Source organism: Podarcis raffonei, chromosome 1 (genome assembly GCF_027172205.1).
Source record: "Podarcis raffonei isolate rPodRaf1 chromosome 1, rPodRaf1.pri, whole genome shotgun sequence".
Taxonomy (NCBI): Eukaryota; Metazoa; Chordata; class Lepidosauria; order Squamata; family Lacertidae; genus Podarcis; species Podarcis raffonei.
Window position 1 is genome coordinate 68,735,291 of NC_070602.1, and position 26,618 is coordinate 68,761,908.

Consider the following 26,618-nt stretch of genomic DNA (forward strand, 5'->3'; position numbering starts at 1 on the left):
TCACCTCTGTTGCAGAGACAGAATATAACCTTATGCTGAATGGCTTTTGTGCAGGTGCAAAGATCATGAGTGTGTCCCTTAGAACTAGCCTATCAAGGCTTAAAGTACTGTTACTCCTCCACTTTCTCCTTACACACTTAAACTAGCCTATCAAGTAAAGCTCTTACTCAACTAAAACTAGTGTGCAATTCCAATGATGAAAACTTATAAGCTTATCATCTGTTATTAGCCTTCAACTCAAGTCTTCTGTGCCTTGGATTACAAGGCAATTTTTATTATAATGGGTGGGGTGGCATAGTGAATGTCTGGTTTTGCCAGTCAGCTATTTTGGGTAGGCAGGTCTTCACTTACTGATTCTAACTGGGTTGAATTTGGCTTCAGGCATAAGTCAATAAAACTGACTTCTGTTTACATGCCAGTTGAATGAATTCATTCTTGTGCAATGCATTCCTTCTTTAGCATATCACCACTAGGGGACAGTTTAAGACAACAGATACATCAATTTTCCCCCCTACAATTCTGGGAAGGACAGGGCCTAAATCTCCTCCATCATGAAATTCACTGGGCAGCTTTGGGCTAGTATGACACTAAATGAAGCAGCCTACCTTTGAACCTCTAATAGCTGTGAAGACTGCATTCTGACATAAATGCTGCTACGTATGCAAACTGCAGCACTTTGCCTGCACCATTATTTTGCTAATCTACAGAAGAGTCATACAGGAGACTGAAGGAACCAGAGACTAAATGGTCTCTGTCTATGAAGACTGAAAATGCTTATTCAGCACCACCAAATGGCTATGACTTTTCTCTGAGTAAGACATAATGAAGGTGATTCAGCTGAGGTCAACAAGAGCCTCGGAACAGAAGATAAAATGGGAAGACAGAGCTGGAGAGAAGCAGGGAAGTATCCCAGTGAAGTAGAAAGTTCTGCAAGTCGTGGGAGAGGACCCCAGAACACACACTGCCTTATATAGGACACAGACTATAATTTCACCCATCCTAGTAGTGGCTAATCCATCTGACAGCCATTGTTCAAAGTCTCAGGCAGAGGTCTACCTCAGGAATAGGCAAACTCTGGCCCTCCAGATGTTTGGGACTACAACTCCCATCACCCCTAGCTAACAGGACCAATGGTCAGGGATGATGGGAATTGTAGTCCCAAACATCTGGAGGGCCAGAGTTTGCCTATGCCTAGTCTACCTCCTGTTAGACACTTTGCCCAGAAGCTTCTACCTGTATGTTGCAATGGATATGCTCTTCCATTAACTGATGGCTAAGCACAGGAGAAAGGATAAATATTCCATCTCTTGAAGGAATTAAGATACATAGAAGGGGTCATGGGGGTCAGTGTAGGTCCTCCCCCATCAACTGTGGGTAAAACTGCCCACATCTTGTTCACCTGAGAATCTTAACAAAGATGCACCCAATTAAACTCCATAACATGCTCCAGTGTTGCTGAATTAAAGGCTGTGATCATCAAAATCTCTATTACAGGGTTTCGTGTTACAACCAAGGCACACGTGGGTTTATGTCATTCTGTGAAGTGGCTTCATGTATCAACACAATTCAGACATGTATTACAAGAGTATTACCTAAGACATACAGGTGAAGTGTGCCTGTAAGATGCAAGATGTTCTTCATTCCGTTTGGTATTTAATGCTATTCATCCCATCCCACCCCTGACCTAATAAGAGATGAATAGAAACAATGGAATTACACTTAATTCGTTTTAATAGATGCTCTAGTAAAAATGAACAGAACATGTGAAAACAAGAATTACTGGTGCTTCCTTAAACTGCTACAATACACTACTGCAGTAAGGAAAAATATTAACGGTTAGATTACCTAATACAACTTAACACTACACATTAAATTGGACATCATAAAAACAATCCCAACTTGTTTCTCAGATTTTAGCGCTAGTATTGGTAATTCAATGTGAATGCATCATCAGCATAAAAAGAATGCTTACTGTACAGCAACTAAAAGTCTGAGAAACTGGATTTCATTAATATTCATGCACATAACCATTTGTTGGTTTTTTTAATTAAAAAAAACAGTTAAGAAAACAAAACAAAAAATAACCATGGAGCTAATTACACAAATAGCCCAATATAGCTGATGCTCTTCTGTCTTACTTGGTAAAAGTCCAAAATCACTGGGTGTGGGAATCACACTTCAGCCGGCATTATTACTGGATAGAATCCATGAACTTCAAGACAACTTGCATGAAACACTCATGTATATCCCAGTCAAATGAATGGAAAGAGCTGCATAGTTCTGTCTCTGTGCTCCCCGCTGCCTGGCATGAGCTCCAGAGAACCGACCCTACTTCAAGGTTATCACATTTTGTTCCTGTGGTATGAAGACACAAATAATTGAATAATACATACTATTATATATTCAAACACCTAAGTATAAAATATTAAATTTTACATTTATGTCAAAATAATTTACCAAGTATTAGCTGCACCAATATTCAGGCTGTACAGAAAAACTGTACAAGTTTGGTAAGCAAGGACAGTTAGTCAACAATTTACATGAGCAGGTGTCTGTGATTCAGGAAGTAGTTGGTTAGCAAACAGTGCAATCCTCTGCATGTTTATTCAGGAAATAAGACCCAGTAGGTTCAGTGGGACTTACTCCCAGGTAAGTATGCACAGGCTTGCACCCATAGACTTTCATAGTAAGTTACACAAATTGTTTCAGTCAAAGAAAGGCCTAATGTCAGCAGTAATTCCCAAGCTGTACACCATGAGAAGGACTGACAAAATGTGTCCTAAAAAACTAAGCCACTATGGCAAAAACATCTGCCACCCAATGCAACATTGATTCCCTTTTCTCACCAATATATGAGCTGCAGCAGCATCCCAAGCAACACTCCAAGATTCCTTAAAGCCTACAGGACAGTAGAAGGAGGAGGAATCTTAGAAACATTAGCACTACCCAAGAAAGCACAGTGCCACCCCTACAACTTACTCACTGGGTAAAAGGGAGGGCGGAACACTTGGCAGTTAGGATTGACGCTATTATCCTGCATTTGCACAGATTATACTGTCCATTATTTTGAAAGCTGAATGGAGATATATATCTGAGTGAAGAACAAAGCATGCCTTCAATTTTAACCCAGAAGGAAAGACTGTTTCTCAGGTATCAAAAGTTTGAGCAATGCAAGTCTACAGTGAATATTTATAGTTTGTGTGTGTGTGAGAGAGAGAGAGGGGGGGGGGGGAGAGATTCAAAACTGATTTTTCTTAAGTGATATGTGTTTGAAGCGCAATGCTTGATCTGAAAAGTTTAGCACACACCCAAGGGGAGGGGAAAATCTCCCCAGCACATCAATATTTCTGGCATTGTAACTTTTCAGTTTGCCAAAGGTAGACAGGTAGCAGGAATACTGCATATAAGAATTTATAATACAAAAATTATTTAAATTTATGTTAAGTGAAATGATCAGGTGTAGACTTTACCAGTATTGGGCTAAGAATTCCTAAGGAGACTTCCTAGAAATAGAAAAGGATTGCCAGAATTCTGACAAAAGGTTTCTCCCAAGAAAGACAAAACATATATTCCTAAAAACTGTAAACAGTTGTCCAAAATTTGCAGATAGCTACTGCTAAAAGATGAGAAACCAAACAAAGCCCAGGAGTTGCTTAAAGTACTGCTACTCCCCCACTTTCTCCTTACACACTTCAGGCTTGTTAAGATGCTACTCCCTCAAAATTGTTTTCCTGAGAGAGCACCCAATATCTACAGAGAAAGGAATTCTGGGGAATTTCAACACAGTTTTAGCAGCTAAAGCTACTGTGCTTCTTAAGGAGATTCTGGACTGTAGCAAGCAGCGATGAAAAGTTTACATAATATGTTACAGCCTCAAACCAGTTCAGAGTTTGTTATCCAAAAAGGTATTTCAACTGGTCCTTGTTTCACTTCTCCTTCCCCTAAGCCAGTGCCAAATTCTAAAAATCAAGTGGGAATTAGAACCCCCACACTTTCCTGATCTATATCTGGGGTTGCCAAACTGTGATCCATGGATCACTGGTGTTCCATAAGCTTCATTCAGGTGGTCTGTGGATATGTGGTTGAACAGGCACTGGCATGTCTGTGGCTTTCAACATTCATACTGATTTTTAATTGTTTCCTTTAATTCTTATATCATATTCTATTGCATTACAGTTTGAATTCTAGGGAATACAATAAAATGCAATGTATAAGAATTAAAAGAAGCAATTTAAATGTAATTTAAAAGTCATTCAGTATCTAATGCAGTTCATTACAATTGCCAATACATGCAAAAAGTAAAATAAAATAAAACTGAGTGAGCCACAAAGATCCTCAGCAATTTTCAAGCAGTCCATAGAGGAAAAAGTATGAGAACCACTGATCTACAGAATTCATTTCAAACACAATTTGTGTGCAGAAAACCAACACTTTTGACCTCTGGACAATTCTGCTATAATAATGTTCCCTGTACAGTGGTACCTTGGGTTAAGTACTTAATTTGTTCCGGAGGTCCGTTCTTAACCTGAAACTGTTCTTAACCTGAAGCACCACTTTAGCTAATGAGGCCTCCTGCTGCCGCTGCGCTGCTGCTGCACGATTTCTGTTCTCATCCTGAAGCAAAGTTCTTAACCCGAGGTAATATTTCTGGGTTAGCGGAGTCTGTAACCTGAAGCGTATGTAACCTGAAGCGTATGTAACCCGAGGTACCACTGTATGTACAAGCATGAAAATGCATTAGACATTAATGTGCACCAGTCATTTAATATTTTGTAGTCCTGTGCAACTTGTTCATGGAAACCTTGAAACAAAGCTGGTATAAAATTATTCCTTTTAGTTTTCTTACACACCCACCCACCCACCATTCATTGCTCAGAAGTGCCCCTTTTCCCCTTCCAACTCTTCTCTCTCTGCTCAAGTTCAGCTTCAGTGAAGGCTGCTGGTCCCCAGTTTGTGATCAAGTGAGGATTCTTGGAACCTATAAGACACAATATGTTACTTGTAGTACTTTGAATAGGTATGACCCATTCCAGATCTGGCCTTGCTTAGTTACTTGCAATAAGTTGTGCCATAATATAGATGCCATCGAAAGTAATGCACATGGACAGAGATCTCTGCACTTGGATGTGCATCCAATGTATGCTCTTTGGTTTCTGATCTAGCAAACAATGTTCGTTTCATTTTCATTACAGGGTGATAGGTTTTTCAAAATTATATAGCAAGTTCAAAATCAGACCTGATCATTATAATTCTGAAGAACTGTGCCTATTATTAAACCAGAATACAGCTTTTCAGGGTTTGACCTTTTTTGCAAACATTACCCTTCTCATCCCCAAAATGTCATGCCCCTAATTCCCTTGTCAGTCCTATTTTCCAAATGGTGAACTGAGAACTGAAGATCGTGGCTGATGCTCTAAAGCCTATGAGGTTCGGATCTGAACCCAGGCTTCCAAGACTGATAGACGATATTCTAGCCACCATGCTAAAATGATTAGAGAATAGTTGTTGTGTTAAGAATGTTAAAATAATGATGTAGTCATTCTACAACGAAGAGCCCTAATGTACGAACTACACAGCACCTATGTAGCTAGGCAAAAAGTTAGGCAATATAGCTCATTGCTGATCACATCTTCCTTTTTTCATGCTGTGCTACCTGGAGCCCAGTTTCTCAGTACACAAACTGTAGTTTGTGCCAATGGGCCACCTGGAGTCAGGAATTATCAGCCTTCTCTCCAACCTGGGCTTCATTTATGAGATGTCCACTCATAGTATGTATGAGTGGGCCTGGCCTGCACAAAGAGTATTTACAAATGGTTAATATTAGCCATGGACATCAAATAACCCCAGAAAAACAGGGAACAATTGCCCAATATCAGTCATGTACTGTTCTAGGCTTATCATGGGGAAAATATTTAAGAATTAATGGGTTTGTGTTATTGTAAATTGTATTGAACTTTTGCTTTGCAGAACAAGCAAGATATGGATTTTATAAATAAATTACTATGGAAGCGTAGATAGGATTTTATCTCGCACACATTTTCTTGGAAATCAGTTTAATTCTATTTTGCGGAAATTCTGTCAAATAAATTTGTTTAGTAATGATGTGTCAGAGCCAATTCTCCAAGATCCACCAGCTTTTCAAATAGTCTTGGGATCACGGTGAGTAACAGAGAAGCTCTTACCCTAATGCCAACTGAAGCAGCAGCATATCTCTTATTAGAATTTAACTCAGAAACCTGACTCTTGCTGAACCAATAGATCAAGCTCATAGGAACGGTTAGTGCTTGCTGATATATCACGTATTTCCTTCATTATGTTTTTACTCAACAAGGATGATTAAATAGGAAATTGAAACAGCAACTTCCTCGCTTCAGGAAAAACACTAAGAAGTACCCTGCTGAAGCTTAAATTGAACTAGAATGCATCTCGTAGGTGATAAGAACAAAACTAGAGTATGATCTCCACACAGCCGGAATGTGAAATATGTTACAGAAATAATCAAAACAAAACCAGGGGATTGTGCTACCGTCTAGGACTTGTCATTTTCTTTATTAATTTCATTTCACTTCCTTAACAAGTTATCCCAGGTGGGTTATAAAATATAATTACAGTAGGATCACTTCTTATGCAGAGATTATGTTCTGGGGGATTGTGTGTAAAGCCAAAATTGCGTACAGTCAGAACAACTCCAGAACCACACAAACATTTCTACTTTTCTGAAGCCAGCACACCGAGTGGGCCTGGCCTGCAATGCGAGACAAAGAGCTTTTAGGTTCTCCACCATTCTTACTGGGCTCTGGGAGACTCCTGAGAGATCTCGTGGGAACCTCCCAGAGTCTGCACGAGACCTTCCCTGAGCCTGTTAAGAGTCTGAGAGCTTAAAAGGGCTTTCCGCAGTGGGGAAACACAGTGCACAAAGAGCTTTTAAGCACTCCGCCTTGCTTACTGGGCTCTGGGAAGCTCTTATGAAATCTTGGACAGCTCAATGAGCCCATGCAAGAGGCTCCCAGAGCCCAGGAAGCATTTCTGACAGCTTTTAGCTCCCTGTCTTGCGTGCATTTACCGTATTTTTTGCTCCATAACACTCACTTTTTTCCTCCTAGAAAGTAAGGGGAAATGTCTGTGCGTGTTATGGAGCAAATGCCTACGGATGGCGGGGGGAATCTGTTGCAGTTGTGAGCAGAGGATCCATGGTTCCCCTTCCTTCCCTCCTCCGTGGCTCGCTTTGAAACAGCCTGGGGCCACAGTGGTGCAAAAACGTGGTTACAAAGCATGGATCCCCAGGATTTTTGCATTGGGCTACCCCAAACTCACCATCAGATCTTATGTTTGTGGCCACAGCATGAACCACAAAAATCATACATCCACTGTTTCGTTTAGAATATATTTTTTTTCTTGTTTTCCTCTAAAAACTATGTGCGTGTTATAGTCGGGTGCGTGTTATAGAGCGAAAAATACGGTAAGTTGTGTGATATCAGGTTGCCGGCCTGATATCACACATAAAGCTGTGATAACCCAGGTTAAATGCGTGCAAGTTACAATCCTACTGTATAAAATAAATGCAATATATCATTTAAATAGGGGGGAAACCCCTACCAAAGAGTGCTTGTGAGGAGTCTTGCCATGCAGGCACCTACAATCTCAGCTGGCATTGTTTGTTTGAAGACAGTCCCCTTTATTCAGATTTAAAAATAAAAATAAAAATCATGTTTTCCAGTCTGCAGCATTTCCCAGTTCACTAACAGGAAGTGCTGCCCAGGCTGACTCAGTAACAGTTCAGACTTCTTGGAAACCACAATAGGTTACTGGAGATAAAAATAGCACCACTCATGTGTGGATTCATGAATGAAAACTGTACTTTCCTACCTGGTTCAATTAATCGAATTAGTCCCTCGTGGTGAGCAACTTTATCTTTCCAACTCTTGGTCTTGTTTGCTGCAACTTCCAACTTCTTTTTGACCTCCTAAAGCAAGATTAAATTGGTTTAAGTATTAACAATATGCGGACACTCAAATGATAGGAGATTTCTGCTAGTGCCACTGCCCAAACATTTTACTACCTAAAATATTGCACTAGCTCACCTCATATTGTTCCAGTGCTTCCTTCCTATCCAGTTCCAGTTGTTCTAACTGTTGCAGGGCAACTTGAAGAGCATGTTCCTTCATCATTCTCTGGTTTTCCAACTCCTGCTTCTCTGCTTCAGTCACCTCAATGGTCTGCTGCTGCTCCAAATGCCATTTCTCCAGTTCTTGTCTCTTTGTAGATTCTTCCTCCAGTAGTCTAGAAAGAGTTTATAGTGATTGGGAAAGAGTGTATACATTAGGAACATCACTATCAATCTGATTAACAATCAAAAATAGACACAGTTATTCTCCAGAACTAATAAAGAGTTGTGTAGAACAGGTCAGTGGGAGGGGTTTTTTGCTTTCGTGTTCCCACCCTGCTTGACAACCATGCTTGGAGTATAAATAATCTCCCATATAAGATTAGCCGATGCCCATGGGATGTTTTCATCACCCACTTCAGCCTATAGCTCAGTTTACAGACTTCACCCATCATATTTCACTAAATCTGTCTCTTGACTGACAGACAACTGTGGGCTGAGAGACTCAGTTCGCTGCCACCCATGCTACTGAATGCCAGAGGCAGAAAATACAATGATTCAAGGACAAGAGAATTCTGCCTGACTGCAGAGATATTCAGATTGCTTTGTCCTTTCCCAAATCTATCTCTCTTCAAGCATTCCACTCTATTAGATACATGAATGGCAACCCTCTCACTCAGTATGAAGTACTGAGTAGCCTAAGATTTTATTATTATTGCTATAAAAATATATACTGACCTGGCCTGAAGTCTCCTGACAGTCTCCTCATCCTGGCGTGCCTGTTTTTCGTCCTCCAAGGCCTCCTGTAGCTGCTTATACATTTCCTCGAGTTCCCGGACTCTCTGCAAGTACTGTTCTAGCTCAGATGACTTCTGGGCTACCTGTTCTTCCATTTTCTGTCTCACCTGGTGATATGGAAGAGAAGGATGCTTTCTCATACTTCACAACCAATAACAGCATTCATCCTTTTATGTAAGAGAGAGAGAGAGAGAAAGCAAGCAAGCAAGCAAGGAAGGAAGGAAAAGGAAGGGAGGAAGGGAGGAATCCTTCCATCTGCCCACCAGGTTTCCCATCCCCCAAACCCTCATAAGTTTGCAGCTGTGATTTTTCCTTTTCATCAGCAAATAAACCTCTTGGCCCTTTCTTTTCCATACATAGCTGCAATCCCGGCCTTGTTTCTATGTACCTATTATTAATTTGGATCGTCAAGCTTTAATCTATTTATTAAGATAGATCATTTTTAGACTCACAAATTAAACAGCTAGAACTTGCCCCTTCTTCAAGCTATTTTGGTTCTAAGTTCATTACTATACTAGAGGGATGGAATACAAAATATTAAAAATTGCCTTTACTTCCAGCAATGATCAGCATACCTTTGTTTCTTACATTTTTAATGAAACTGCAGGCTTCTGAAATATGAAATGTTATGTAAACTTTAAAACTCAGAGGATTAACTGGTAAGACCTAGTTAACCCCTTCATCATTACACTGAAAAGGTACTGACTTGGTCTCTTGTTTGTCCATGTAACTGCTACATACCGGGATGGAGAGGGGCAAGGGAGCAGTGAGGTCTTTGTGGTAGACCAGTTTGGCTTCAACAGTGTGTTTGCCTTCTCATGCCACCCAGTATGCTGCAGCAGCTCAGGTAACTGAAGGACAGGTGGGTGCCATCACACCTCACCAGCTGCTACTGCCTTAGTTCCTGCTACATTACCGTTCAGCAGATTCAAAGATGCCATACACCTTTCTCCTGTCACTATGACGTCATGTGTCTCCTTACGGCAGTGCTTCTCAAACTTGGGTCTCCAGCTGTTGTTGGACTACAACTCCGACCCCTGGTCCTGCTAGCTAGGGATGATGGGAGTTGTCATCCAACAACAGCTGGAGACCCAAGTTTGAGAAACACTGCCTTACTATTGCACAGTTTGCCTGCCCATTTCAAGCTTCTTTGCTTTCAAAGCATTCAGTCTCTCTGACCCAGCTCTATCTCGTCATTTCCCCCTTACTGTTCCTTCCATTCTGCACAAGCTAATGCTTATTTCTTGTGCCCAAAGAAACAAGGCACTGTACAGTATGACACAACATTGACACTGACTCAACTGCCCACAAGCTTACAATCTAAACAGACAGATCTTGAGGAAAAGACACACAATGATACCACTCCTTGATATGCCCTAATTCCTCTGTGCCAGTTAGCTGGTCAAGTTCAGAACTATACAGCACTCAGCAGAATCCTGAATCAACAACATATGAATTTTTATTTGGTTGCCTCACTTACTGGTTGCTTTGCTCTTTTTATTGTTTTATTTTACTGACTTTGTCACCTGGGATGCAGTCAGATGCGGTTTGATTATGTTAGTTTCACAAGTTATGATGCTAGTGCTTCTGTCCCAATTTATAATGTTGCTTTTACCACTGCAGGGCCTGTTGCATTATGGAACTGTGGCTTTTAAATCAAAATATCACCATGTTGTGCTAAACTTTTGAACTGCATGCCCCAAATCTCGTTACGTGTGCAGTGGCGGCATGATCATGAAAAGCATGGGAATATCACAGCGTAAAACTCCCATGGTTTTCCAAGTTAATGGAGTTGCAAACAAAAAAAATTTTACTAAAAAAATTAACATGGAATTGAGCACTAAACTTTCACCAGATTTCCAGAAGTCGCTTTTACATTGTGTGGAAGATCACATAAAACATAGAAATTCAAAGTAAAGAAAATGTTGGGAAGATCTGAATGTAGCCTTACTCTCCTTGAACTTACCATTTTCTCTCTCTCCAGCTCAAGACTGAATCGATCTTGCAATTCCATTTGAGTCTGCAGACGTTTGGTCTCCTCTTCTGAAGCTCGAGCTGCAGCTTCCTCCAGTTGCTGTGCCAGAGAAGAAAGAATTAGAAAGCTCCCACTAATTTATCTATATGCACAGATAAAGATCAACTATTTCTTACTTTATTGCTGTGGCATTTGGTTTTTAAAATTGTATTTTCATTTTAATGGTTTGTAAATCAATCTGGAAACAACATATTTTTGAAGGGTGGGATATAGATTAAAAATCAAAACAACTATCTTCAATTAAGCTGAGATAAGTCTCAGGCCCTGGAATCATGAAGCTGTAAGGATTGAAAGGTCTGAAATGGTGAGATAGTTTAGCAGACTTTACTGAGGCTACATTTAAAGCATTCCTAACCAAGTAACTCACATCAACCAGAGAACAGGACACAGACAAACAACAGCACACAGGAGAAAGTTACACCATCACTACCTGTCAAACAGGATATAAGATTAGTTTACCACACCTAGGTAAGTAAATAGTGCCACATGCCAAAATGATGGTCCTATCAAAAGCAGATAAGCCACTCTGCAGATAAGCAGATAAGCATACTCTGAGCCCCAAAAAACATGGGAGAGAATAGGCATTACCAAAGATTCATGCACACACTCATGCAGAAGGCATGGGCCAGTATTACTTTGGTTCTCTGTTTTTCTGGCAAAGGCTGGAGCCCAGAGAAGCCTATACTAAAATCCTTTGTGCATAGATGGGGAGTGTCTGATTTTCTTCCTCCCTCCCTTCCTTCCTACATTAGCAACAACCTTTCTGGAGCTATTCTTTAGAGGACTGAAGAGCCCGTGTGTTTTGGATCCCTGTATGTCTCTCCTACACATACTCCCAGCCCCCTTTTTAGCCAAACTTTGCTGTGTCAAGGTGAGAAAGTATGCAGTGCTACTTTACTTTACACAACAAAGGAAGAAGACTGGGGAGCTGGACCCAAGATTTATGAATGGTAACTGCTTTGTCCTTTTAGTGCCACCTGAAAATTATGTACTGCAGTGGTACCTTGGTTCCCAAATGGCTTGGCTCCCGAGCAAAGTGACTCCTGAATGCAGCAAACCCGGAAGTAAGTGTTCCGGTTTGGGAACATCTTTTGAAAGCTGAATATCCGACGCAGCTTCCGAGGCTTCCGCTTGAGTGCAGGGAGCTCCTGCAGCCAATCAGAAGCCATGCCTTGGTTTTCAAACAGTTTCAGGAGTCGCACGGACTCCCAGAATGATTTAGTTTAAGAACCAAGGTTCCACTGTAATATCAAAACACAGTTCCCTGTTCACAACGGCACTCCTCCTGATCTCATAACTCTCCGTCTATGTGACTGGGGTAGGGTGTGGGGTGGGGAGAGATGTAGCTGTGGGGTTTGGATAAGCTGCATGGCCTGTGACCAGCATCTTTGAAGTGGTGGCTGCACTGGGTGAAGTAAGACAAGTTCAGATCTTCAATCCTTCACTGGTACAATTCAAATATGCCCTCTGTCAACAATTCAGCTGTGGGTCTGAATTAGGTGCTTAATATGCTACTCATTTAAACTCTCCCATTTATGAATCCCTGAGACTTCACATCTATCACAGGTGTTTAAAACCCAGCATGCAAATTTCCAAAAAGTCTGTACCCTCAGCAACCTGCCAAAGAGACAAAATGCCAGACTAGTCCTTTGCAACTGTCCATTGCTTCACACTTCCACTTTCACTACTGCTTGTATACTAACTACTAGTCAGAGGAGCCAACTCCTAAAATATTCGAGGAGCCGGGCCCCCACAAAGTTGATGGGCATTCCCATTCAAATGGTGTGTGCACTGCATAATGTGATTGATTATGCAGGGTGGGGCTTACCTGGGCCCCCGCAATATTTTATTCAAGTTGGCACCCCTGCTAATACCCGGTAGTACGTTCCAGTTTTCTTTTCTGCCACTGGAAATCCTCCCTTCTTCCATCAGAGGCTGGTTTAACATGTGAAGGGGAAACTCCTACACCTCTGCATTCTGTCCTGCTGGAGTGAAGGACACTATTATGAAAGTTTTTCTGTTGTGCATTTAGACAGCAAAATGTCCTGTTTTCAGACTACACTGGGTTAGGAAACCTGTGGCCCTACAGATGTTTCTGGACTGCAGTTGCCCTCAGCTCTCGGCAGTATGGCTACTGGCCAGGAATGAAGTACCCAACAACATCTAGAGGACTGCAAGTTCTCTACCCTTGGACTATACTAATAATCAAGCTGTCTTGGACTATGGGTTTTTATCTTATGTAGCACAAAGTTAAAGTCACTTAGTAGTACACAGTGGTGAAATGTTGTGGTGCAAGGAAACACACAACCGAATAACCAAACATTATTGTGCAACAGATTGCACAACAAGAATCAGCTGTTGTACAAGGGAAAACACAAGTACATTGCAAACACACAAATCAGATGTTATACAACAAGCATCCACTAACACAACTGTTGCATTGGATTCCTTTGTAGCACAACCTTTAAACTCCACCAGCAGAAGGGCTGTGCTAGTGGACAGAGAACGCTGGATACGGCTCTATGCATATAGCACATTTCAGCTGTGGAAATACCATAACCATTCTGATATCACTGTGATCTAGTTAGCTAGTGTGGCCCAAGCATCCTTTCATTAATTTGAAGCACAGTTCTATTGTATTTTGTGTACAATATGCCCATGCATATGTAAATAAAGCAGGAAGGAAATGCAAAGGACCTGAAGCTTTTATCTTCTCCCAGATCTGTAAATTCCCTTCAGGTTGAACTGTGTGCCTGTCACCATTCAGGAACCTACCTCCCCTTGACTGGAAGACAATCAAAGTAAACCATGTTCAGATTACTGGAATGATATTGCAACACTTTTACATCAGACCCATCTCAATAAAATACCTTGGGGGCTTTATTATTTAACATTTCTGTTTTGCGTGAGTTTTAAAATGAGAGCGGTTGTTGCTCAAGACACACAAGCTCCGTCGCTTTGTGTGGTGGAGAAAAACTTGGAGAGTTTCTTGGAGAGAAAGAAAGAACATCTAATCAAGAAGAATTGTTTGAGATCTTCAGTTTCCTGGGGTAATACAGGAACAGAAATCTGAAGAAGCATCATTTTCACCACCACCCTTTCTTCCCTGAATGAACTGAATGTTTGATTTGGGAACAGGCCAATTCACAGAGCTTGATTATTTGAGACAGATTTTTTTTTTTTAGGGCAAAGTGCCAGGAGATTGTATTACATTGTTTCAATATCTGCAATCAGGGAACATACATTCTGCTAAGAAGCACAATTTGTAACAATATTTAAGAGTGCATTCTGGGAAGACACACAGAACGTGACCCACAGCCTGCACCCACCTTTCGAACAGTCTCCAGTTCCTTCTGCTTATTCTCATTTGCCACTTGGAGCTCTTTCATCTGCCTTTCCAGTTCTTCTTGTTCAGCCTGCAATTTCTGGCGTAGCTCTTTACGTTTCTGTCGTGCCTCCTTGTGAGGTGGAGGGCTACTTAATCTCAGTAGATTTACAGTTGTCTGAATAGCTGTTTTAATTGTTTAAAAAGAAAAATGAGAGAATGCACATGATCCATTTATCAACAAGAATATTGTTTCTAAGTATACAAATTCCTTTCCTGCAGCTGTTAGGTCTGATGCCATCTAGACTTTTAATGCTGCTTTAACTACCTGCACCAGAGCTTTCCAAATTGTGTATTGCGAATACATTAGTGTGTCAGCTGCAGTGTCTAGCTGTGTCATGTGACGACTCCCCGCGCTCCCCCTGAGGCTGGAAAAGGGTTAGTTTAACCTCCGGTTTGCTAGTAAAACTAAATTACCGTGTTGCGAAATGATGCACGTCTTAAAAGTGTGTCACCAACATGAAAAGTTTGGAAAGCTCTGCCCTACACTGTGGTCGCCAAACTAAGAATATCAGTATTTATATTCATTCCTGTTCTCCACAGAGTGGTGTGGGAGCCTGAAGTATATTTTGTCACCAAGCCCAACCACTGTGTAGGTAGTCAGATTGTGGTGATGCCAGTGAGATGTAGCAGTAAAGGCTCAATCGTTACAGAACACAAAACAAATAAAGTGGTACCTCTGGTTATGTACTTAATTCGTTCCGGAGGTCCGTTCTTAACCTGAAACTGTTCTTAACCTGAAGCATCACTTTAGCTAATGGGGCCTCCTGCTGCTGCTGCACCGCCGGAGCACGATTTCTGTTCTCAACCTGAAGCAAAGTTCTTAACCTGAGGTACTACAGTATTTCTGGGTTAGCGGAGTCTGTAACCTGAAGCGTATGTAACCTGAAACATATGTAACCCGAGGTACCACTGTAGTAAGGCAAGGACCCCGGGGGGGGGCAGGAATACTTCACAGGCCCCAGGATTGCAGCCTAATGGAACCTAGCTATCTTTAATTCCATGAAACTCTCACTAAATGCAGTGGGACTTACGCTCAAGTAAACTGGAGGAATTTAATGTCCTGCTAAGTTTATCATTCCATCAGGGAAAGCAATTCAACTTCTCAGATGGAATGGTCTCACTCCCCCCCCCCCTGTTTTGGGGGTTCTCTTAACCCCACCAAAGCCATTGGGTTCATGAAGAGGAAAACCCGTTTGTGCAAGTGGAAGTCCTTGCAAAGGAATAGGATAGGAAGTCTGAAATGCAGCAGAGCCAACCTGTCAGAGAAGATAATTCTGGGGTAGAAAGATGGAATCAGTGGTCAGGCTTAGGAGAAGGAAGATTCTTCTGCAGTTGCACTCACAGTTTCTAGGTTATGTTAGACATATGTATAGGAGGACTAAGGAAGTTATAGTATAGTACAGTACCAGTTAACAAAAACAGGGGTGAGCTAATGCTTTTGTCATATATGGCTTCTTGTTTTGTATCATTAAAAAGTTTTAATTCAGGAGCACCTGACTTTGCATAACAGATAAACTTATATTTAGCAATAAGTACTCCATTATAAGTCAAGTTGATCTCTGGCTGAGCTTAAGGCTTGAACACAGGTCTCTCAAGTCCAAACCTGCTATGCACCCACCCCTTCCAACTCTCCCTATACAGACACATCCTAAGAAACAGGTCTGGGAGGTTTGCGGCTCGTTACTTTAAGGCTTGTTTTCTTATAAACTAACATTAAAAATAGTAAATATAGACACAGCTGTAGTGGTCCTCCAATACTGCTTGACATCATTCTCCATTTTAGTGCCTAAAGCCCATAATTTTCTAAATTGGGACTCTAAAAACATAGCCTGTATTTTCTGTACTACTGAAAGACCAGCACACTCTGCTGCTAAGCAAGCAGCCCAGTTATCAACTGATATAATTATAGCTGTGACAGCTTCAATACCACAAAAGTCAAATGCTAGTTTATTTCTGTACTTTGTTGCTTCTTTTGGGTGGGGGCGGTTAGTGAGAGACGCAGAGTGTGTAGACAAGGGGAAATTACAAAAGTACCATTTTCAGAACTGAGACATTGTTCACTATTCAGATTGCTGCAATTATTAGTACACGGTACTTTTTAGTGTCTATCATATTAAATTAAGTTCTTGCTAAATGACAGAGATTTAAAAGGTACCATTTACAGTGACTTCTGCAAAAAAGCCCAACCCAGCTTCATACTGAATAAATGAAATTCTGTAATGTGTAGTGATGACTCATTTTTTTATTGCAACCGTGTTGAACTTATTGATAATAGCTGTTCTTATCAGGAGAGCGGAAGTATTTACCGTATTTTTTGCACCATAACACTCACTTTTTTCCTCCTAAAAAGTAAGGGGAAATGTCTGTGCGTGTTATGGAGGGAATGCCTACGGGTTGCATGCCTACAGACTTTCCTCCTCTAAAAACTACGTGCGTGTTATGGTCAGGTGCGTGTTATAGAGCGAAAAATATGGTATAGCTGCTAATCTTACTGAGTTCACAATTCAGTATTATTTCTGAAACAAGATAATCAAAGACCCATACAAGTTTCCAGACTGACACTGGGGGGGGAAATCTGTCAAGTTGTCATGTCTGTAAGAAGACCGGCAGCATGTGATGTTTCATGCGTGGCATGTGAAACACATCGTGGGTTAATAATGGATTGGTGTATTCTCTGGTTCTAATCCAAAGTGAAGAAGGAAGGGATGCTCCTAGTTTGCCAGTCTAAATGATAATGCCACTCATTTTCATCTTATAATGCCAATATAATTATATATTTCATTATATATTTTTAGGTGCCAGGAAAACATTCCTTTTCAACCAGGCCTTAGGCTGATTAATATTCCTTCAGCCGTTCTTTTTCTTTTTTTCTTTAATATTTTATTTATCATTTTTGATTTTACAACAAATAAAGTTACAAATTTTAAAACATACAAATTAAGTTGACTTCTACCTCCTCTCCTTCTATGGTTCCTTTCCTTTTCTCCATTCTTCTACATATCCAAATTTTTCCTTATTTCCTTACTTTTATTTCAAAATTTCCTTACAATTATACTTTAACAGCCTTTTGAATATGTCTGTGGGGAGGTGGGTTATTGTTGTTTTTGTTTTAGTTATTTATTTGTATTTTTATCTTGTTATTTTATTCTTTGAACCACCCTGAGATCTTGTGATGGAGGGCAGTATATAAATAAAATAAAATAACAAATAAAAACATTTAACAAAACTAGATTGCTATGTAGTGTACATGCAGACCTGGCAAAAAAAAAATTAGATTATTTCTGCTGTTCTTGATTTTTTAAAAGTATTATTTTTTCCACGTATACTCACATACCTAAATTCATTACACAGTCCAAACATATTACATATTTCACAGCTTTCCCCTGCTAGTCTTAAACTCCCAAAGGTGCATGTAATAACATAGAAAGGTCATTCTCACCTTGAATCCACTCCTGCCTCTTCTTCTTATCAGAGGCACTAATCTCAAAACATTTCTCTAAGCTTTTTATAAGAAAGAGACATTTCTTTCCATCTTTGTCAGGCAAAGCCTAATTATAGAAAAATAATAATTTCCTTTTAAATAACAATACAATAACAACACAATATATCATTGCATACACAAAAGTTTGCAAATATGTATCTTCTAGTAAAAGTTAGCTCAGAAGAATCAAACAGAGAAAAATGCACACCCAAGAACCATATATATATATATATATATATATATATTCATAATAATAAAATATATGGACACCATTCCCTGCTTGTGTATAAATAAGCATTAATAAATAACATTGTTGTTGTTGTTTGGTCGTTTAGTCGTGTCCGACTCTTCATGACCACATGGACCAGAGCACGCCAGGCACTCCTGTCTTCATAAATAAATAAATAACATTTGTCTGAAAACAGTCTGCTAGTAAAAATTTAGGGAAATTTTTTTCTCCTGTTTTCTGTAATGGAACATGGAATAATAATCTATTGACAAAGTTTGAGAATAGTAGGCTATTGCCCTGTACCTTTGAGCATCTTCACACTATAGCTATAACTTCTCAGTGACCAAGGCTGGGCACAAGCGCAAGCATGACCACTAAGCAGAATATTTCTACAAAAACAGTTATTTTTTCTGTTCTGGGCAGCCCAACCCTGACATACTGAAGTCTGCCATGGAGACTGCAATAGCCCCACAGTCACTGAGCTAAGTGTACGGCAGGGGACCAAAAGAAAGACTGCATGCATTGGGTGCCCTTGGTAAGACGCATCCAACCCCCAAAGCAGCCTTTGCAGTGACATGTGCTAGCACAACAAACACTACTTGCTCATCTCATAGATAACACCTATGATTCGCTACAACCAAAGTGATTAACTTTGCTAATGGCAATAACGAAACTGGAGCAACGTAACAGGGGCACCTGCTCCTGATATTCTCTTTCCTATGTCAGTAGGACTACAAGAAGCTTCTTTGCCCAGCAATGCGTTTACAAGCATTTCGTGATTAATATTCATAGCTATTAATGCATTTTACACTTCTGCTAAATGGCTGAGCACGTTAATACCATTAGTTCTTGCTGGTTTCATACGCACTCGTTCCTAAAGCCTGTCACCCTAACCCAACATTTCCCCACACATACAGCGTAGTTCCAAGCAGCGAAAATCTGCAATACACATAAAAGTCTACCTCCCCCCATTGGAATTAATAGAGCAGCCCACTCCAGCAAGAGATCTGCATCCTCTTTATGTGTTTCTCTATATTGGGATGTAACCATACAGATGGTGACTATTCTGTTAAATATTCCACTATGCTGATAGTTATTAAAAGAAAAAACTAATTTATTTATTTATTTATTTATAATATATATACCACAATTTCATAAAAGAGTATCAAATCAGTTTACATACAAAAAATGAATAAAACCATTCAGTAAAAACCATGTGAAAGAAGCTAAAAGCAGACAGCAATTAGCCATTGCGGAAAGATGTATTCTCAATTGCCTGCATAGAAAAGTTGAAATTATATTGCCATCTATCCTCTGTGGGGGGAGGGGGGGCAGGCATTCCAGTGTGTACTTTTACATTGCATGCATTTTTTTTTACCTCTACAGTACAGTTGCCATCCAGTATAATCTCTCCTCTTTTGTCTTTTAGATCTTCACTAACATAGTACGATATAATACTGGGTTTTAAAACAAACCAGCGTTCTGTCCAGTTTTTCCTTTTGTGGCCCTTCTTCCACATATATCCCTGTAAAATAGAAATGGCTCGTTTAAATTATTTTAGCATTAGAATTTCTGACTTAATAGTTCTGAAGCGAAATCCAAATGTAATTAATACATTTTTTTATTTCAACAGACATGGATCAGGTCCTTTAAAATATTTTTTTCCTATTAGTTCAAAGATAAATTTATGAACCCATTTTATGAAAAAGCATCAAATTAATTTCAGTTTTAAACCTGTCTTGGTTAGGAAGAAAATATTTCAACTATGCCTGCTGAAACTTAAAAATTGCCAAGAACAATAGCAACCACCCTGCATAACTGAAGGAACATTGCTTAGTACCAAAACCAATAGGAATCAAATTGATTTAAAAAACTGGAAGTGTGTACAGTTTTCATATAAGCTTCCATTCAATGACCCATCCAGGTCATTATTTCACTACATCAGTCTCTGAAAAGACTATACATATGTACAGCTACATTTCCTTCAGCTATAATATACACATACCATTTACAATTTATAGAGCAAATGTCAACAGTATTGCCACCATGATCCAGGCAATCTCCCCCCAAAAGCTCTACAACTTTGGCCGATGGCAGGTGTTGGCGCAGTTTAAAATATTGATTAATTTGGGGTTCAAAAAAATAGAAGTCATCTTATACATGGGGGCATCTTACACAGAAAAATACGGTAGTTAGAAAACATTACATTATCTCACACAACACACTAGCAGGAAACTTATACAATCTGTACAATAATACCCTCCACATTTTTTCAGCAACTCCATGCCAAATAATTAATTCAGATGTTTTTTGAAGAGGGTATTGATATAGGTAATGTGGAAATCAAGAACTGCAAAAGTGGAATATTTCCTGGCTTCCAAACCTACTTTGAAATAAGCCATAGATGTGAAAGAGTAATCTATGGTTTGTGCATGACCTGCAAACCAAGACCAAACTGTGCTGTCTGATCATAATCTGTATTGCAAGTGCAAACCATGCTTCGTTTGTTCAGACGAAGTGTGAGCACCCAAGACTCCTACTGCTTCTTCAGGAAATGGCAAACCACAAAGGACAAAGCCATCAGTGGCTACTAGCCAAAATTTGTTTATTTAATTTGCAATATTTACAGACTGCTTTTCTACATAAATGGTCTCAATCAATCAATCAATCAATCAATAACACAATGCATCAGTCACATAATATGGTATTTAAAACAATAAAAATGGGCCTAATACTGCAATGGCATTTTAAGTAATGGCTAACTCTACTGTCAGAGGCTGTATGCCTCTAAATACAAGTTGCTGGGAACTGCAAGATAGGCGAGCCCCCTTGCATTCAGGTTCTGCTTGTGGGCTTCCCTTGGGCATCTTGTGAGAACAGGAAGCTGGATTAAGATAAGCCTTTGGCCAAATTTAGGAGGGCCCTTCTTACATTTGTATGGTTTGACACCACATCTGAGCCACCACAGTATTTCACCTTGCATCATGCAAACATCACACTTCACACAAAAACTGTACTGTCTCCCACAGATGTGCACCATCTAGCATGGGCTCAGTTCAACATGCATGTATGTGAAAGCACTTAGTAAGTATATAAAAACACATGTGGTTGAGGCCCACAAGACTTCATTAGCAATCCAAAGGTACTTATTTAACTGCTCCACATCTCATTTCCAAGCTTACAACTGTGACAAAGGCTCAGCAGAGGAGAATATATTTTCTCCTCCTTTACTCACAGAACATTCATTTTATTTATTTATTTATATTTATTTTGCCCTTACCACATTTGGGTCCTAACGATTAATATAGTTGTCAAAATAGCTCTACTATACATTTAGAAAGCAAGGACACCTACCTGTTGGATTTATCCACTTTGGGTAAAGCTATTCAAAATGGTAGTACACAGAAAGAGAGAGAAATGCAAGTTTAAAGAACAGAGCAATTCCATTATTTATGCAATCATATAATCTGCTGAATTTATAGACTACATTGACAAGATATATTATGTAAGGGCAGCGAGTTATATCTATGATTGGCAAGTGCTAGAGGGGAATCTAGAATCATACAAACCCAAGAGAAAGAACTTCCTGGTTTATGTTGAAGAAGTTTGTGGGGAGATCTTGCTTGGAACATGTGCTACTCTAGTTTTTCCCCCTGTAGATTCAGGTGATGAAAGAATGACTGCTTAGCTTATTTTGAATGGACTTCCTGGTTTCTTTTTAAACTTGCTCCACCCCACCCTGGTCTACCTTAGCAGAGATTGTTTCCCAGAGAAAACAACAGAGAAAATCCAGGATTTTAATGTAGCTGTGACAGGGCAGCAGCATATCAACCAAACAGCATTTCAAAGTAGCCCAGGGTTGCTGTACAATTATACTGATGGGGAAGATGGGTTGCACAGAAAGAGCGGGGGAGGGAGAATGACAACCCATCAGTGTAGTCCAATGTTGTTATCTGGTCCCTTTGACTTTTTTAAAGAAGGGAAATGCAGCTGAAGCCAACAATCCTAGGGCGAAGTTGTCCATGCTGGCATAAAGACTTAAATAGGTACATTCACATGGAAGGCTCAAATCCTTTTTGCTCAAAACAAGAGAAAAAGTTGGCTGTTTGACCTGTGCCAAGCATGGACATCTGAACCTAGGTTCCTGTAAATCTTAAAAACACTTGACTCACACACTTGCTTTCACTAAACTTAACACCCTAGTGGTGTTTTGTTCAAGCCAGCTCCCCCCACCCCCACTCTCCTGCACCTGCACCTCTGAGAAGGTTCTTGCTTCCTCTTTATCTCCCCACATGGCTGCATGTTTCAAGTCATATTCAAACTTGAGGCACCACAACTAAGCAGCAGAAGGCTTTAAAAAGTACTACACTTTTCTTTAGACGTTCAAGACGACAAGCCTGAAGAAATTCTGCAACACTTCTCTGTAGTTCTTAGCATCCCAAATATTAAAGATATGTTGAATATATTAGACAAAGATGAAAATATGGTAATCACGCATGTTAACTATTAGCAAGTCTCCCATCACCCAAATCACTGGATTGTGATATAAGGGATAATATAAGCACCTAGATGAGCTGTATTCTTATTCTCAAGCTCTGTTTAGAAACACTGTGTTACAATGCATGGGTATGAGAAATACCATGGTGCATTCTCTGATTACACCAAAGGAAAACAGAAATTAATACTTGGCAGATAATCCAAGATACTGAGAATCTTAACTTCCATTAAAACAAAAAGTAGTAGTAGTAGTAAGCTTCTGTATCTCAAAGTCACAAAAATGTGATTTGACATTCTGATTAATTCTCAGAAGCTGTAAGAGAGACAGTGGAGGATTTTCACTGATTTAGTCCCTTTGATGACCAGCAGAAGCAGAATAAAGTTATGCAAAATTGTTGTTGTTGTTTAGTCGTGTCCGACTCTTCGTGACCCCGTGGACCAGAGCACGCCAGGCACCCCCGTCTTCCACTGTCTCCCGCAGTTTGGTCAAACTTATGTTGGTAGCTTCGAGAACACTGTCCAACCATCTCATCCTCTGTCGTCCCCTTCTCCTTGTGCCCTCCATCTTTCCCAACATTAGGGTCTTTTCCAGGGAGTCTTCTCTTCTCATGAGGTGGCCAAAGTATTGGAGCCTCAGCTTCAGGATCTGTCCTTCCAGTGAGCACACAGGACTGATTTCCTTAACAATGGATAGGTTTGATCTTGATAGGAGAGTCTCCATGGGACTCTCAAGAGTCTCCTCCAGCACCATAATTCAAAAGCATCAATCCTTCAGCGATCAGCCTTCTTTATGGTCCAGCTCTCACTTCCATACATCACTACTGGGAAAACCACTGCTTTAACTATACGGACCATGCAAAATAGAAACATCTAAATTATTTTTATACAGGTTGCAGAATCTGTGTTATCATAATGTAAAATTTGACAACCTTGGTGCAAAATTTTGTGATTTAGTCAAAAATTCACATATTTATCTGTATAAATTATGTATACCAACATGGTCAGCACTTGCATGAAGATCTCACCTGTTTCAATACATCTAATATTAGTTCGTTGAAGACTTCATTAATTGCCATAGATACCGTTTGCCTATCCATCCCTTTGCTAAATCGACCACTTCCAATCAGTTCAATCAATTCCCAAGCAGAAAGACCTTCCCAGCTGGTATCGAGGCTGATCTTGTAGTGTTCAAACTGTTCTTGATGCCAGCCTAATCCCATGACTTCTGTCAGCTTCTTAAGCAAGTATTCAATCTGTACAAAAAAAGACAACACAGATTCTGAACAAACCATCCATACAAAAACAAAAAAGATCAGTGACTCTTCCTACACTGTTGCTGTCAGCTTTGTCAACTCAGCACAGTGTATCCATATCACCAAAAGGTTCCTGCTCTACATTTCAGAGTGTGCAAAAATGAAGGAGATGAATGCTATACACTTTAGGGACAAAAGAGCATGAAAGCAATCCTAAGGTGCAGCTGTTGTCCAAGGTAACAAACTGCTGTATTCCTGAACACACCTAAAGAGAATTGCAAATATGGAATATTATAGAAAATGCTGGTCTCTTTCTTTTTAGAAAACCTGTTGTTGTGATGCGCAGCCCATCAGAAAAAGCCAGAAGAGTTTGGGAAAGGAAGTGTATGTGTGTACTATCATGTTCTAATTTTACTGCCAAGACAATGTTGCTCATAAAGATTATTTCTACAACTACTTCAATGAAACAGCAACGGCAAAAAAATGGCCAGTTTAGGCATAGCTGGACAAAGAACATTCGGATACTTGAAATAACAATTTCCTACCTCTTCTGGTACAATGACTAGTGGATATTTGTCCTCAGATAGGAAATTGAAGATGACCCACACTTTAAAAGCATCATCATCAGAAAGGAGCAAGGTATTTCTTGCAAGGTTTTTTCTGGCACACAGAGTCCAACACATTTTATTGAATTCGATTTTGTCAAAGTTTCCTTGAACCTAGTAGAAGCAAAGCAGTGTTAATGATCTAAAGATACCCAGTGAGGAATAACAGCAGCAAGATGCCCTAACACCTGCAGAAAGAGAAAAAGTTCGCAAAAGAGACCCAAAGCTAAAACAAAACATTGATTTGGTGGGCCTCCTCAAATGCCCCATAGCAATCGCACCACCACAGAGAATGCTCTGCCCAAAGCAATATATATCACACATCCTCTACTTGCTCAGGACAAGTAACAGTTGTGCAGGGTAAGCAGTGCTGGATTTACATACAGGCTGAGCAGGCTGCAGCCCAGGGCCTCATAATCTAGGGGCAACTCGGTGTCTTGCCAATTTGTGTTTTGTTTTTTAACAGGCAGCTTTTACTATCTAAGCCTAGTTGCTTTGTAACATTAAACACGTGATATATGAGTTCTGACTGTTCTGACTTTGTGCATAGTGTAATGTTATAACATAGCTATGATTCCCCTATGAATGTTCTGTGTGAATGTCTTCATTAATTCCATATTTTTGTAAATATGGTTATAAATTTATAAACAACCTTTTATTAATGCTAAAATTTCAGCCATGTTCTACTTTCATTGAGTAGATAAAGAAGAGAACAAGGTTTTGTTGCTCATGATCAGAGGCTATTAAGTTTGGACTTCCCAAGGTCTTCTAGCCCATAGGTCTAGCTTTAATTGGGACCTATTGGGAAACACTTGAGTGGCAGACTTTGCAGTGGTCTCTCTATTCCACTTTTATTCTGCTGCTAGTCCTTAATAGGCTACAGGCTGGAGAATCCAAACTTGTGCACATAGTGAGCTCATTACCAGCCTGTCTTTAAAATAGGACAGGGTGAAGCTGAGCCAGCTGTACAAACTGGGCAGAGAATGCCTATGGTAGTTCTGGCTACAGGAAAATCTCTCTTAAAACATGGGTTTTAAGGGCAACTGTGCAAAACTGTTGACATGACAGCGGCATGGCAATCACAGTTGTTGCTACTCTTATGCTCCCCAACCCAGCCTGCCAAGCAGAATAGCCTGCAGTTCAGTCTTCAAAAGTAGATAGTTAAAACCATGAGCCTTCGGGACATGACATCTTTTGATTTAGCACAGCTTATTGTTAATTAGGGGTTTCAGCTATTCAAAATCCTTACTCTAGTAAAAGGAATGTCTGCTGCTCTTTGCTTCTTTTTGCCTGGGCATTTGTCCACGCTCCCTTGGTTCAACAATGTAGACTTTGTTAAAGGGCAACTCAGTCTCCACAATGAGCTAGAGAAATAATTCATTTGCAATCAGGACCACAAGAGGAAGTGCTCTGAGAGCTTGACCGGCGTGGTCAATAAGATTTACACGGGATATGTACAGCAGAATAACAGATTTCCTGTGGAGCCAAGAGCTCATTGTTTTTTCTTGCACAGATAGCCATTACTTCTCACAGGAAAGTGATATCTGGAGTAATCTATGAATGGGCACCAGTTGGGGGGGGGACAACAGAACAATATACTGAATACAGCCAGCCAGAGTTTCCAGTTTTCTACCAAAAGAATCGGGAGGAGGCGGGGAAGTATAGAAGACCTGCTAAAACGTTACTTGGCCCTTTTTATACAAAATGCCAGTGTTCATCGCCTGAGAATGCTACCCATATCTACCAAACATGTCAAAACCATAAAGATGCAATGCCCAAAGGTGATTAATCCTAAAACCACTGGCATGACAATTAAACAAAAAAAAAGTGTTTTCAAATAAGTGCAACTTGTGTTCAGAAACAGGCTGCGTGCCAATTACCAGGAAGAGGTGAAGTTAAGTGGCGGAATGCAAGCCTTGCATCTCAAAGGTCCAAGGTTCATTCTTAGCATCTCTGGTTATAAGGGACTACAGTAGCAGGGCTGGTAAAAAGTTTTGTCCAAGATCAGACAGAGTTGGGGAGTTGACTATCATTCTATGACACACAGAAGTTTAAAGGTTCTGTCTCTGGTATCAAATGGTGGTGAGTGTGTGCATTTAAGGATTTTTGGCTGCAAGGTTGGGAAAGACAACCTGCCCGTCACAGTAAATACTGGACTAAACAAGCCCATCTCCTGATCCTGTAAATCACCAGCTCTCTTGGGTGGAGGGAGGTGGGTGTAATTCAGC

At 40.1% G+C, this 26,618-nt stretch overlaps 1 protein-coding gene across 2 annotated transcripts in view; it reads right to left on the reverse strand.

Moving 5' to 3' along the window:
- Positions 1 to 1,713: 1,713 nt before the first annotated feature.
- SWAP70 (switching B cell complex subunit SWAP70) overlaps positions 1,714 to 26,618 on the reverse strand; it is a 34,410-nt gene continuing 9,505 nt past the window's right edge. The window contains exons 3-13 of one of the 2 annotated variants that reach the window (XM_053391329.1): positions 24,331 to 24,504; positions 23,558 to 23,785; positions 19,414 to 19,560; positions 17,765 to 17,873; positions 14,267 to 14,448; positions 10,869 to 10,976; positions 8,843 to 9,009; positions 8,082 to 8,280; positions 7,867 to 7,963; positions 4,863 to 4,978; positions 1,714 to 2,355 (exon numbers count right to left, since the gene is read on the reverse strand). In XM_053391329.1, the coding sequence (XP_053247304.1) occupies positions 4,866 to 4,978; positions 7,867 to 7,963; positions 8,082 to 8,280; positions 8,843 to 9,009; positions 10,869 to 10,976; positions 14,267 to 14,448; positions 17,765 to 17,873; positions 19,414 to 19,560; positions 23,558 to 23,785; positions 24,331 to 24,504 (1,524 nt within the window). In that variant the 3' untranslated portion in view covers positions 1,714 to 2,355; positions 4,863 to 4,865. Of the gene's footprint in view, positions 2,356 to 4,861; positions 4,979 to 7,866; positions 7,964 to 8,081; positions 8,281 to 8,842; positions 9,010 to 10,868; positions 10,977 to 14,266; positions 14,449 to 17,764; positions 17,874 to 19,413; positions 19,561 to 23,557; positions 23,786 to 24,330; positions 24,505 to 26,618 lie in introns of those variants that run through there. The other variant, XM_053391320.1, reaches the window with a different exon arrangement.